Raw genomic sequence first — 15220 nt, forward strand, 5'->3', positions numbered from 1 at the left:
ATAAAATAGAAAACATCACTACCACTAGATAGTGTCAGCGTAATGATTAGAATGTTGAGTAGGCTGCTGCCTACAAGCTACTACTTCCACAGGGTTTTTTGAAAAATAATATTTCTTCCTTAATTATATGTAAAGATAATTTATAACATTGATTTTTTTTAAGATTTTGAGTTCCAAATTTTCTCCCTCCCTCCCTTACCTCCCTCTTCCCTATGAGATGGTAAGCAATTTGATACGGGTTATACGTGTGCTACATACAAAACATTCTCATGTTGGTCATGTTGTGAATATGTTTGTTTTTAGAGGCAACTTCACCTTGTTTATCATGGAACTGCATTTGTTTGCCTTTGCTTCTAGAGTTTTTCTGGAAGTTACAAAAAATTAATGTATTTTTATGATTCTGACCTAGTTAGTGCTAAACCTGTCGAAAGATTTTGTAAACCCAGGCTCCTGTCAGGGCCATGATTATTAGCATATCTTGGGGCAGGCTTCTTAGAGAGTTCCTCCATGAGCTGGGTTGACATGTTTTTGTGGGCTGTTAAAGAGCCTTGTGATGTTAAATCCTAGTTTGTCACAGATGTTAAGGCTGAGTTTGTTTGTTTCAAGTCATGACTGCAGATAGAGTCTGAAATGTGAGTAAAATGGTTTCCTTTCCCCACTCTTTGAATAGATCGCCTAATTTTGACTGCAGTAGTCGGAAGCCTTGGTGGAATTCTCTTGGTAATGGTTTGGTGGATATTTGGGTTAATCCTGATTTGCATGCTCTGTGTTGGACTAGTCCTGGGATTCCTCATCTCATCTGTGGCTTTCTTTACTCCACTAGGTAGGAGACTCTATAACTGTAGTTTAGGTCCTTTGTTCAAAGAATTAAATTAAATTAAAAAATTAAATTCAATAAAATTGTATTTAAGAATTGGAAAACTATTCTTAACTTGTTGTATAAAAACAGGGGTGGACTTCCATTATATAATTTTTTTTAAGGGAAAGAATTTATAACCAGTTTCTCAAGTCTCTCTAACCATAGTCTCCAAAGCCCTGCCTACCTTTCCTCACCAGTCATTGGCATGCATGAACTGATCCAGTCAGGCAGACCTCTCTGTACTCTGCCTCCTTCCAACATATTGTGACATGCTCATTCCTGCTTTTGTGTCTGTATTTCTAATGTTCCTCTAGCTTGAAAAGACGTTTTTACATTTGATTCATCTTTTAATCCCCATTCACAGCTTTTCCTGTCTTCTGAACTGCTATGGCATTTATGATTTATGATGCTCAGTATTTAATTCTATTATTGCCTCGTTCACTGTTATTTCATGGGCATTAATCCTGTTTCTTGAACTGTATATATTTTGTGCGTGTGTATATATGTGTGTATACACACACACACACACACACACATATACACACACATATACATACATATATACATACACACACATATATATGTAATATATATGTTTATATTTTCTGCCTCAATAGAGTATAAGTTCCTATAGAGGGTAGTGATGCTTTTTTTTTGTCTTGTTTCCCCAAATGCCTGGCATACATAGATGCATAATGAATATGTGGTGATAGCTTTATCTCTTTTTTAAAAAATTTTTTTAGGCAATTGGGGTTAAGTGACTTGCCCAGGGCCACACAGCTAGTAAGTGCCAAGTGTTTGATCTGAGGCCAGATTTGAACTCAGGCCCTCCTGACTTCAGGGCTAGTGCCCTTGTTGGGTTTTTAAGAAAAAATTATTTCATTAAATATTTCCCATTTACATGTAGAAAAAATTTTTAACTATCATTTTAAAAAATTTTGAGTTCCAAATTTTCTCCCTCCCTCCTGGCCCTCCCTCCTCTTTGAGAAGGCAAGCAATTTGATTTTGATTATACGTGTGAGGTCACATAATACATATTTCCATATGAACCATGTTGCAAAAGAAAACAAAACATTAAAAATACAGAAAGTTAAAAAAAGTATCTTCAGTCTGCAGTCAGAATTCATTACTTCTTTTAAAAAAAAGGATTCATCAGTTCTCTCTATAGAGATAGATAGCATTTTTCATCATGGATCCTTTGGAATTATCTTGGATCATTGTCTTGATCAGAGTAGCTAAGTTTTTCACAGTTGATTCTTCTTACAAAATTGCTTTACTGTGTACTTAATTCTCCTGGTTCTGCTTACTTTACTTTGCATCAGTTCATATAAGTCTTCCCAGGTTTTCCGAAACCATCCTGCTTGTCATTTTTCATAGCATAATGGTATTCCATCACAGTCATATGCCAAAACTTGTTCAACCATTCCCATTTGATGGGCATCGCCTCAGTTTCCAATTCTTTGCCGTCACAGAAAGAGCTGCCCTAAATATTTTTGTACAAATAGGCCCTTTTCCCTTTTCTTTGATTTCTTTGGGATACAGAGATGGCTTTATGTTGTTTAAGCTTATTGCGAGCAAGGATCGTGTATTATATTTTGTAGCATTTCTACCTGCTGTTCTGAACACAGAAAGTAGGAGCTCTATCAGTGCTTTCTGGTGGTGTTTAAAAAAACAAACCCAACACTTATGTGGGCTGCCTTTGTAGTTTATGTAAAAAGTTCAGTTCAGCAGATATTAAGTACCTACTGGGAAGAGAGTACTGTGCTAAGCATTTATAATCTAATAAGGGCAGAACACACCCATACACATAACATTTTTATGAATATGTATTATTATGTTGTGAGGTTGGGGGGGGTGGCTGTTATTACCAAGGTGAGGAATTAAAGGATGGCTCCTTGGGGGAAGGCACTTCAATTGAAATTTAAGGGATGGGTAGTTTCTTATGCAGTCAGGACATCTAAAAATGTCCTGGAAAGGAATATTTAATACATATACATGTGTATGTGTACGTGTGTGTGTGTGTGTGTGTGTGTGTGTATGTATATAAAATGTTTGTGTATAATCATGCACATGTAGACCTTATAAGATAAAGAAATAACTTAGCACCTTTTCAAGTTTTTATACATTTCCAAACCTTGTAAATCTGAGGTCTCTAACTTTCAGTTGCAACAATGTATAAGGAGGTAAAGTTTGTCTGTTTCCTTTATGTTGAGAAGATTAGATTTCCTATGGACTCTTTGTGACTAATAATTCTTTCTTTTTCTTTTCCAGGAGACTTGAAGATTTTTCACGATGATGCTGTGTTCTGGGTGGCTTTTTCTTGTATGGCCATTTCAATTCCTGTAGTTTTCATAGGTTGCCTAAGAATTGTAAGTATGTCATGATGATTTTTATTCGTGTGGTTCTAGACATTGATGTTTTGTGTACTGAAATAATAAACACTCGTTTAAAAAAGTAAGGGGGACATTTTTAAGGTACAAAAGGAAATGAGGAAGAAAAGAAGAAAGAGGTACCTGAAGGGACTATTTTGATTAGAGAGAGAGAGAGAGAGAGAGAGAGAGAGAGAGAGAGAGAGAGAGAGAGAGAGAGAGAGAGAGTGAGAGTGTGTGTGTGTGTGTGTGTGTGTGTGTGTGTGTGTGTGTGTGTGTGTGTGTGTGTGTGTGTGTCCCACATTGGAAGGGCTGCCTTGGGTCGTTGTAGGTTTCCCTTCACTAGAGGTCTCTAGGTGGGTTTGATAACCACTTTTCAGGTATTTTTGAAGAGGTAATTTTTGGGGCAGCTAAATGGTACAGCAATTAGAGGGCTGGTCCTGGAGTCACATCTTCCTGAGTTCTAATCTGAACTCAGACACTTACTAGCTGTGTGACCCTAGGCAAGTCACTTAACCCTCTTTGCCTCAGTTTCCTGTAAAATGAGCTGGAGAAGGAAATGTTGAACCACTTCAGTGTCTTTTCCAAGAAAACCCCCAATGGGGTCATGAAGAGTTGGACATGACTGAACAACAACAATTTTTGGTAAAGTATAGGTCAGACTTGATGGTCTCTGAGGACCTTCCAAATCTCTGATATTCTGTGGCTTAGTAACATTATCAAAAGTTTGGCCTTTTTCAGTTTGACATATTGGAGAAGGTGTTTGGTGTATGATCGAAATTGCAAATCATTTTGACCTCTCTCTGTTTTCTCATCTATAAAATGGATAAACACATTATGACCCGCCTCACAGCATTGTTATAAAGAGGCAGTCTTGTAAACTTTAAGGTACTATATAACTTAATAAGCAGTTGATTAAAAGGGGTTGAGTCACCATACCACATAGGAATTGTCTGGAAACTGCAGTCCCCCCTCAAGGTTAATATCATCTTAGAATAAGGTTTATTCAGAATAAATATTTATTGAATGAATTGATGCCGGAATATGTCCAAGCAAGTATGAGGATGCAAGCAATTTGTAAAGTGGATTAAAGCTTTTAGCTCAGTCTGTCATGGTGACAATAACCCTTGCTGAAGTCTCAAGACTTTCTTACAGTGACCCTCTGTGGGTTAGACAGGACTCTCTTCCTGTAGCTAGCACTTGACTGAGAGCCAATGTTCCTTTGGAGGTTGGAATCTAAGACTCTGTTTTTCACATCATCTCTTGTAGCTGAACATACTGGCTTGTGGGATTACTGGCTCCTACTCCGTGGTCTTAGCCATTGACAGCTATTTTTATACTAGCCTTTCATACATCACTTTGAATGTGCTTAAGAGAGCAGTTAACACCGATTTCAACAAAGCTTACACCAGCGTGCCTTTTCAGACTAATGGTAAGTGTCTAAACCAAGGGACTAGTGGTGTGGCCGGTGCTCATGCACCTATAATACAGGTTGTCCCAAAAGTCTTAGTGTAGTTTTAAGTTCAAGTAAATGTTTCCAGCCAGCTCAAAACTAACTACAATACAAGAAAGCACTTGATGAGGTGAAACTCCTTCACCTTCAAACACAGCCTGTTTATAATAACAGTTCACATTAAGATTTGCAAAACACTTGACCTTGAAATTTATTGTTAACAGTAACTTTTGGCATTGGGGAGAAAAGAGTTGAAATTCATGTGGTGGGGTTCAGTTTGAGTATTTTTGCACTCTACCCCTGCCACTCCCTCCCATCCCCCCGTTAAGATCTAATCAACTTTAGGAAGAGGAAGTAAGAGATAAAAGCAGCTCCATATAGAGCTCTGAGGGTGTATTACACATAGTAGATGCTTAGTACATTTTTGTTAAATTAACCATTTATGGTGTTTGTTTGCATAGGAACTAGCTGACTTATTTTTCTGTGGGTTCCCTTTCTTTACTCCTGGTATTCAGTTCAGTTCAGTTCAGATGGTATACTGGTTAGTATATATTAGAGGCAGGTGGATAGTGCAGTAGATAGAGAACTGGGCCTGGAATTAGGAAGATTCATTCTCATGAATTCAAATCCTGCCCCAGACACTTACTAGCTGTGTGATCCTGGGCAAATCACTTAACCCTGTTTGTGTGAATTTCCTCATCTGTAAAAATGAACTAGAGAAGGGAATGGTAAACCACTCCATTATCTCTGCCAAGAAAACCCCAAAATAGGGTCATGAAGAATTGGACATAACTGAAATGAGTGAACAACAAGAAATACTGGCTAGAGTTCTGAAGGTGGAATCAGGAAGAGCTGCATTCAAATGCTGCCTCAGTTACTTTCTACTTTGACCCTGGGCAAGTCAATTAAAATCTGTTTGTCTCAGTTTCCTCATCTATAAAAATGGGAATAATAGTACATACCTCTCAGAGTTGTGAAGTTTAAATGAGATAATATTTTTAAAGTACTTTGCCAGCCTTGAAGTGCTGTATAAATACTAAGTTATTAGCTATTTTATTTCTTCTGATTGGCTCGTCTGTGCTATAGCATATAGGCACAATTAGGATCTATCTGATTTTCTAGGATACCAGCAGTTACTTCTTTGTCTAACCCTCTTTCTTGGTTTGCCTTTGGAAGGGCCTGAGAACCTGAGAACTGGAATGGGGAGATTTAAAAATGAACAGAGACTTTAATAGGTGTTCCGTAAATAGTTTTTGAAGCAGTGTCCACATTGTAAACCTTTTCTTCCACCCCCATCCTAGTCATACCTCCATGTAATTCATTTATTTCAAATTACAAGAAGTTATAACAAACAACAAATATTAAAGTGAATCGGTTACGTTCTGTTTCTTTTTACCTACTCAAAAGATGTGAGAAAGACCTATTGCTGTCAGTGATGGGGACCTATACTCCCATCCACTTAGGTAGCAATAAAAGTGGTCGAGAATGGGGTGGACCCTAACATTTGCCTTCAGTGTCTGCAAAATGTGTCCTAAGAACTATGTCCTTGTCACTGACCATTATAGTGGTAGCTGTTCAAAAGATTAAAAAAATTAATGCATTATGTAATAATAATATATATTTTTTTTTTGCTGAGGCAATTGGGGTTAAGTGACTTGCGCAGAGTTACACAGCTAGTGAGTGTTAGGTGTCTGAGGTCACATTTGAACAGGGCTGCTGCTCTATCCACTGTGCCACCTAGCTGCCTCAGTAATAATAATAGTTAACATTTATATAGCGAGTACTGTGTGCGAGGTAGGCACTGTGCTAAGGGCTTTACAATTATCTCATTTCATCCATTTGAACCTGAGAGGGAAGTGTTATTATTATCCTCATTTTACAGATGAGAAAACTGAATTTAAATCTGTTGGATTTTAAACTATGAATTTGAACTCTGTGTCTCTCTTATTTTATAGACTTTGTTATTCTGGCTATCTGGGGAATGTTGGCAGTGAGTGGAATTACATTACAGATCCGGAGAGAGAGGGGACGACCGTTTTTCCCTCCCCACCCATATAAAATGTGGAAGCGCGAAAGGGAACGCAGAGTCACCAACATTCTGGATCCCAGCTACCATGTTCGTCCACTAAGAGAGAGACTCTATAACAGATTAACACAGGTGAAGCAGTTCTTTCAAGGGGAGGAGGCAGCAGGAGAAAGAACGCCTCTGCTACTGTGAATGGAGGAGGCGACCTGTCATTGCTTCCCTTTTCTCCGAAGGACCAAATCGGTGTGAATGTTTGAAGCAATGCCTGTCAGCTATGGTGCTATGCCTCGATTGCTTAGGAAATCCATAGAGTGTCTGAAGGTCAGCCAGCATGTACTGCCTGGGATAGCGTGTTAGGCTGTGTAGGTCTCCATGTGCTTGTTCACAAGGTTTGACGTGCCTTCAGGACATTCTCATGATAAAGTGGTGTTCAGAGGCAGTTACAGTTTTGTCTACACACTGTTGAGGAGAGTGTCTGGAGGCGGGAATGGTGTGGAATGAGTGAGATGGCAGGAAATGTCTGTTGATGGTAAGGAAGCATTTTCCCATTTTTAAATTATTTGAAAAGAGAGCTTTGAGTTTAATGTTCAGCTTAATCCATTAAATATAGGTAATAAGGAAGGAAAAGTACGTGGGCTGGTGGGGATATGAAGTGAAGAAATGTATGCTAAGGCCCATTGTCATTTCATTCTTGAAATCCCTTAATATTTCTCCAAACCCCTTTAATTTTTTCTCTTTTAATTTGTCCGATTGTGGTGGTGGTTTATGCAAATCTGAGACTGAATCTTTATTTGTGGTTGCTGGAGGTCTAGGGACCTGAAATATACCCACTGTCAGTACATACAAAGTGTACTGGGTGTACTTTAAATTTTAGAGACTATATAGAGGGATGAGGAAAAAATCATTTAATTATCAGAAGCTGACCAGTAATGAAGAATGAGCTTCCCTATTCTCTCTCATTAGACGTCTGTACTCTTTCTCATTAGACTATATTGTGGAAAAGGCAACCTTTACTTTTTGGCTTGAATTAGAACCATCATCTCTGATGTTTCAGCTGACTCAAAAGAGATAAAAATGTATAGATAACAAAGCCTGATGACTTAGTTTTCAAAATCCAAATAAATGTCCATCCAGTGTTGCCTTTTTTATGGGCATTTCCAGCATAACACTGAAAACTTGTAACAAATGTTGTTTGAGAACATATGGGTTTTGTTTTTTCTTTTAGAAAAGAATTTACACTCTTTAGCTTCCATCTTTTTTTTCCCCAAAATCATACAAAGTTATGCTGTGACTTATTAGCTTATGTTGGTACAAATATATAAAAACTTGCCTGACAGTCTCTTCCTCAAAGCTCTTGTTACCTGGGTGGTTGAAAGTGAATTTAGTGAAGGGGGGGGGGTGAAATCCAGTGACACCCTAAAGATGTGGCTGATGTTTAATGAAGATCATTAGCATTGGGACACAACCAACTTTGAGTTTTATTCCTTTGTAGTCTGAGAGCCATTTTTTTTCCCGCCACAAGAAGGCACTATGCCCTGGACTGCTAAAGCCAACCGGCCTCTTGTCCCAGTTCTGCCATAATAATGGACAGGAGACTGACTCACCAGTGTGAATTTCAAATTAGTTGGAATTTCTTGCACAAGATTATGTATGGGTTAACTACTGCTGCTTGAAGCAGTGCAGCTTTCAGCAGTTTTCGTAGTACCATCCTTGTGGTACTGTTTTCTTTATTGGATAGTTTTTGTTTAATTTCTACCTTTAAAAATAGTCTTGGAAAATTTAAAAAAAGAGATAAATGAGTTTTTTGTACTAATTGTCTCTACTGTCCAACATCACCTCATTGCAATGGCCTTTTGGATTTAAATGAACCTCATTCAGATATAGAATTCTGAAACCTTTTATGGCCCAGGGATAACAATTTACACTTCAAAAGCCCCTCCTCCCCCTCCCCTTTTTTACATTAAGCATGTGGCCTTTGCCTATGGGATGCATTTCCACTTATATTTATTTGTAAAGTCAAGGTTTGTTGTTAGCTAGGGATTGTAAGGGTAGGGCACTTAATTAAGGAAGAAAACACATTTTGTTTAACTTTCAGATTGTCATAATATTTTGTGAGTAATCAAAAGCAGAAATTTGTATATCTTTTTATAATAAATATGTGCTTCCAAAAACCCTACTCCAGGCTATTTACCTTATCTGTTCCCATTTTTGGAAGAAAAAAATTAGAATAAAGCATGTTCTTTATTTAACTGTGAAACTTGATATCTGGATTCTTACCCCCTTCACGAAAAGTGTGAATTAGATAATGTATTTAAATTTTAAATCCATCCAGTATTATACATAGTAAACTCAGTATGCTCTAATAGAGGTTTCTTCTTCCAGTTTATGCAAATAGCACTTAAGGTTTTTGTAAGTAAATTGGTAGACTTTTTTTTTTTGCCTGTTTTCATTTATAGTGTAAAAACTGGCTTTTGTCTTATCATATATGAATTTAGGTTTTTTGATAAATAAGAAATCTTTGACTGCTGACTGATGTTGAGGGCAAGGAAAGAATATTATAGGCCATTTTTTACAATACATGTCTTTAGGTGGCATGACTTGACCTTGAAAATACTGTCAAGTTTGGAATTATTTTAAAATAGGGTCTGTTTGGCTATCATTCACTATTCAGTTTGGGGACAGCAGGTTACAATACACTTTAGTGTGAGGGTGCTAAAAACAATCAATAAACATTTATTAAATACCTACTTTCAGAAGGTTCAGTAGTATATATCTAGCTACTTAACTTGGGCCATCTTGTTGCACAGGTGGAACATGGTTCTGGTTTGGGGCTGAAAGAGGTCACCTGTGGAATCCAGGTAACCAGATATGGGTTTTTTCTTTCATTTTAGCGGGAAGGCTTTCCTGCTTTTTCACAGTGTGACTGCTTGTAAGCATGGCTCTGCTTTAGTGTTAGTAAACCTGCTTTATTGGTACTTGTAGGACACCTATGGGAATGGGCAGTCTCTCCCTCCAACATGCCATATTTCAGCTTGGAAGATATTCTAGGCTAGGGCTGGTTCACTGGGAAGCAGAGTCCCTGAAACTGCTGGAAAGACTCTAGTGCTCTATTCATCTTTTTTTTTTTTTAAAGGCAGTTGGGGTTAAGTGACTTGCCCAGGGTCGCCCAGCTAGTGAGTGTTGTGTCTGAGGTCACATTTGAACTCAGATCCTCCTGACTCCAGGGCTGGTGCTCTACCCACTGCACCACCTAGCTGCCTCTATAATTTTGGAAATGAAATTCCTCTCTTCAGTTTTTAAGTCTATACAACTTAGCCCCAGCTAGGCTTTCTAGGACATCATTTCCCTTGCTGCACCGTATGATCCAAGCCTTTCTCTGTGTAATTACTCTGGCCAAATCTTATGTCTGGAATGCCCTCCCTCTCAGAATCCCTCTCTTCTTTAAGGTACAGCTTGGGCACCATTTTCATGCAGAGAGCCTTTCTTGATCTCCCTGGATGCTAGTGCTCTCCCACCTAACCTACCTGCTATGGTTGGCGTTTATTTCTGTCCACTTTGCTACAAATGTACTTGTTGGCTTCACCTTGGGAATGTAAACTTATTGCAATTAGGGACTATTTCATTGTTTGTACTTGTATCCCTAGCACAATGACAGGCACATAATGGGTGCTTAACACTTGTTGGTTGATCCACAGAGGGATGGATTTGGAATGGTAGACCAGGGTGTGAGTTATACTTCCGGGATACTTTAACTACTGAGGTGTGTAGATGTCAGCACCTAACCTCAGGATCATCTCCACTTCACAAATTTGTTGTGAGGAATGCCTTTATGAACTGTACGACTATACACATGTATATGTTCTTAATAAAATGCTTGACTGACAAATCTTTGAGAACAAGAAAAATTATGCATTTCTTTTTTAAGTTATTGGAAAAATAATACTAATTTTATCAATCATCTTTATTGATAAAATTATACAGTACACATTCCAAATACACATTTCAAGCTTCTGGATTACAAAAATTATGCGTATGTGATGAAAACTTATTACACAAAATGACACTCTGAAAAACCCTAAAATTAAATCTCAGAAAACACAATATATCTATGACGGTCAAGAGGAGATAAATTAAATCACAACTTTATTTACAAAAATACCCATCAAGCATTTTTTTAATAATAGCTGCCTCAAGATTGCCACATACTAAATCTTAACAGTGCAGCTTGTTTTATTTTCTTAAGTTAAATGGGATAAAATCAAAATTATCTGGAGAAATCTGCCACCAAGTCAAGTACTGCTTCTTAATCAAAATAAGATAGAAGACAGTTACCAAACAGTTTTAAGGAAAAAAGTATATATTTTTTTATTGGAAATTTTCAGTAAGGCCTCTGGAATAAAGTTTTATTTTATTTTAAATAAAAACACCCAATGTTTGGGGTTTGGGGAGGTAAATTTGAGTAAACAACTGTAGCTTTTGCTCTTAACAATATGTAAGTCCTCGCACACTAACAGATTCTGCTGAGTATTATTTCAACAGAGGATCTAAATGGAACTTGCAATCTGTGCTAATTTGAGAAAGCTTAGTTTCTACTATATTGTTGATTTAAATAACGGCCCAAATTTCAATTACTTCTTTACTTGGTTGTCTATTTTGAAAATCCACAGTGGTAGTAAATAATTTGCAGTTTTTATAAAATCCAAGAAAATGAACTATTCCCAAATACTTGTTTCAGTGTGATGGCCATAAAAAATCTGAAAGTTATTGGGAACAGATGAGCTCAAGGGCAGATTCAGAGAGACCCACAATTATAGTTTCTTTGCTCCTGTTGGTATCTAATAAGAAAAACAAGCCGTCATAAGGAATAAAGGTTTCTTTTTATAAACCAGGTGAAAGTTGATGTTTACCATTAACAAGGCTAAAATAAATATTGGTTGTTTTTTTTTTGCCCATTTCAAATCTCTCTATTCCTGGCTTGCTATATCAGGCCTTCCAACTGAGACAGCTGGGTAACGGATAGATTAATATTCCTAAAATCAACCAGAAAACAAACCTGACCAAATTAATATTTATTCAGGAATCCAAACCTAACCTTTCCCCCTCTAAAGTAGTAGTTCAACCTACTGAATAATCTTGCCTTCTATAGGGTTTTCTTTCTCAGAAAGTAGTATAGCTTTCTTTTTCATTACTGAAAAGATAGTTTCTACATTTCTTCACCTTCAGTAAGTTATAGACAGTTATTCCCCAAAATGTCATGATCAACTGTGGTATGTTGCTGGCTAAAACAAAAGCACCTCTTAGGATCTTGTCTTGAAGAACAATTTATGGCCTATGCCACAGAGCCAAAATGTTATCAATCTTTTAAAAGTTTTTGGATAAGCCCGACATCTTTGAAAGGCATTTCTTAAGAAATGTAAAGGCAGGCCCAGTACATGTAAAATACAATACCATTTGCTGGCCTTCATATCAAATAGAGATCAAATTTAGGAATGGACACACTCCCTTTTCTTTAAGTCCAGGCTAAGAAAATGTGGATTTTTAAAAAATGGTATAACTGCATAAATTTTATGTAGAGCTGTATATATATTTAATGTTTGGATAAAAAAAGTTAAGAAAAATAACAGTGTGGCAGGGGCCTAGTACGATCAGTAGTTTCTATATATGAGAACTTTAATTTATCTAATAACAATGGCTTAAAGTTTCCATTTTCCCATTAAAAACTTTAATAGGAATAACAAAGTCAATGACAACCGAATATTGATCTTCTGCTACCATCTTTTTAAAATGTCATTTGCCAGTGTACTACACATAATGTAAAAAGAATGAAATGAAGGGCTGATTTAAGATTGTGGTTTTTCTGGTGCTCAATTCATTAACTATTTTTTAAGTAAACCCTGGTTCCGTATTAGGAGCTGTGCAATAGAAGCTCAGTGATTTTCCATGTTCTTTAGCTCTTCCTCAGGCTCAAGTCGCTGCTGGTTACCAATGCTGACAAAGATGTACTCTCTGATGCATCATCTTTCTTGAGACTCAGGAATGATTCTCGAGTTATTTGAAGGATTTCTCTCAAGCCTTTGTTTTCTTGCTATAAGAATATAAATAACAAAATCAAATATCACACATACATCAAGGTGCGTACTATGAAAGGTAAAGTTTCTGGGGGAAAAAAAGGAAATGTGATGTAGAAGTAACCAATCAAAAACATTTCACAAATGCAAAAATATTATGCACATATTTTTGGTCTAGAATTGTGATTTCATCAGTAGAGGTATACTGTTATATAAACTTCCTCCACCAATGCAAGTTAGTAACATGCCTATAACTTACAGTTTTAAAGAGCTGCCTACAGCCTTGAAATGTTAAGGGACTTATCCATCTGTGGCCATATAGCCAGAATGTCAAAACACATTTTTAGGATTTAGTTTCCTCAAATACAAGACGACAGGGCTAGACTAGATGCCTTCAAAGGTCCCTTCCATCTCCCATAATTCTATGTGAATAAAGTCTATTCTTCTGATTCCAAGGCCAGCCCCTCTATCCATTAATGCCAAACTATCCCACATAAAAAGAGTACACTAAAGAATATACAGAGCTACCAGCCTACCTCAGGAGAACGTATTTTTCTGGGGTAGGAGGAATGTATACTGCCTACCATAACTTCTACTTTCTTTCCCATGGCACCGTATTTCTTAAATGATGTTAATTTCAGATCTGAAAAGAACTTAAAGATTATAGTGTCCAACCCCCTCGTTTTGAGAAAAACTTGAGTTTCAAGGGCACATGCTTGTATAACCCTATCCTGGGACTAGAACCTGTTTTAGAATTCCCAATATTTTTCTTAAACTGAGCTACAGTATAGTGCTAAGAAACCACTCTTTTTGCCTCCCTCGAAATCCCTCACAAATGCTTGAAAAGAAAGGCTGTTGGGTAGTTTGCAATTTTAGTAAAAGCAATGTTGGTTACTAGTGGAAAATTTGGTGGTTAACTTTAAACGTCAACTTTTCTAGTCATGATTATTTTCTTTTTTTTTTTTTAAAGTGATTTTTTTTTTAATTTTGCTTTTTGGTGAGGCAATCTGGGTTAAGTGACTTGCCCTGGGTCATATGGCTAGTAAGTGTTAAGTGGCTGAGGCCACATTTGAACTCAGGTTCTCCTGGCTCCAAGGCTGGAGCTCTATCCACCGCACCACCTAGCTGCCCCAGTCATGTTTATTTTCAAGAGTTTTACTTCAACCTTTCATTGACTGACTTAACCATTTCCTTGTTAGTCCTATTTTATGCTTTAGTGGCATAAAGAACATAGCTATTCATTAAAGAGACAAACCGTACTTGGCCATCTGTCATCAAATAACTACACTAGTTTCAAAATGATTTTTTCCCATGAGACACTTATTCACTGAATTCGAGAACAATGGCTCATATTTCTGCAGCTAGAAACTAAGTTCCCAAAGCATTTATATCCCAGCAAAGAATGTAATTAGATTTAGAAAGAATGTTGTGCCTATTAATGAAGAACTTATAAAAATGATGTAAGAAAATACTAACTTAAATGTGTATGAAGTATAGTGATCTGGTGAAATTTAACAGGGGTGTTTTTAAAATCAGCTATCACTAATTACTACTACTGGTCTATCAAATAATTTCTGGTCCAAACCAGGAACAGGAAGACTTTATAAACTTTTTATATAGTGAAGAGGATCTATGTTTAAAGGTATTTAACATATCATGACTGTCATCCATATGAGAAGAATATATAAATATTTCATACTCGAGTACAAAAACACATTTCTAAACAGCTGGCACCCTTAAGTTGTTCAGATTCAAAAAGACTTATTCACCCCTAAACATCAATTAGATTTCATCACTAGCTGAAACATAGTCGCCACTTTTCAAAAGCCAAAGAGGTGCTACATTACACTGCTCCCTCTTGACAAAATTTTTTTATTTAAGCACTGGCTATTTCAAGTTATATTCAGAATTTAAAACTTACTTCAAGTTGAAAAATTCGTTCCTGCTCCTTGCAACCTTGCTGCTCATCAATTTCAATAGCTTTCCTCATTACTGCTGCCATTTCGGTAATCTGGTCCACGTGTACTTGTAATTCCTTAAAAATAAGAGGGGGAACAGGGAAAAAGAATTATCAGATCACAATATTATTTCTTCAGTTAATGTAAAATATTTCCAGAGCCTCCCCCTACTTTGTGTTCCCATATTAAATTTATATTCTAAAAGTTGTCAAACATATTTGTTTATAGCACTGTCAAGTTAAAATGCATATACTTTAATGGAAGACAAAGAGCAAACTCATTTAACTCATACTCAATTGGGTTGAAAAAAAAAGTGGTTAAAGAATTACATTTTCATCCTGTTTATACCTCTTTACATTGTTAATTCAAAAAAAAGACCAAATCTGTTTTTTCTTTCTAATACCATAATGGACTAATTTCATTGAAAAAGTAAGAAATACTTAAAACAGATTCTACCACCTACTTTTACCTTTATTTCCCCAAGTAT

General features: G+C 36.7%; 2 protein-coding genes across 7 annotated transcripts in view; one reads left to right on the plus strand and one right to left on the minus strand.

Annotated features, from left to right (window-relative positions):
* The window catches only part of TM7SF3 (transmembrane 7 superfamily member 3), a 41995-nt gene extending 31402 nt beyond the window's left edge, over positions 1-10593 (plus strand). The window contains exons 9-12 of one of the 2 annotated variants that reach the window (XM_020965087.2): positions 671-823; positions 3131-3228; positions 4498-4660; positions 6637-10593. In XM_020965087.2, coding sequence (XP_020820746.1) covers positions 671-823; positions 3131-3228; positions 4498-4660; positions 6637-6899 — 677 coding nt within the window. In that variant the 3' untranslated portion in view covers positions 6900-10593. The remainder of the gene's footprint in view (positions 1-670; positions 824-3130; positions 3229-4497; positions 4661-6636) is intronic. The other variant, XM_020965088.2, reaches the window with a different exon arrangement.
* A 910-nt stretch (positions 10594-11503) lies between these two features.
* The window catches only part of FGFR1OP2 (FGFR1 oncogene partner 2), a 31530-nt gene continuing 27813 nt past the window's right edge, over positions 11504-15220 (minus strand). For all 5 annotated transcript variants that reach the window (XM_078154993.1, XM_020965090.2, XM_078154991.1 and 2 more), the window contains 2 exons: positions 14697-14810; positions 11504-12792 (listed from right to left, as the gene is read on the minus strand). In XM_078154993.1, the coding sequence (XP_078011119.1) occupies positions 12655-12792; positions 14697-14810 (252 nt within the window). In that variant the 3' untranslated portion in view covers positions 11504-12654. The remainder of the gene's footprint in view (positions 12793-14696; positions 14811-15220) is intronic.

This window comes from Phascolarctos cinereus, unplaced genomic scaffold (genome assembly GCF_003287225.1).
Source record: "Phascolarctos cinereus isolate Bilbo 61053 unplaced genomic scaffold, phaCin_HiC Scaffold_1;HRSCAF=81, whole genome shotgun sequence".
In the NCBI taxonomy this organism is placed as follows: domain Eukaryota; kingdom Metazoa; phylum Chordata; class Mammalia; order Diprotodontia; family Phascolarctidae; genus Phascolarctos; species Phascolarctos cinereus.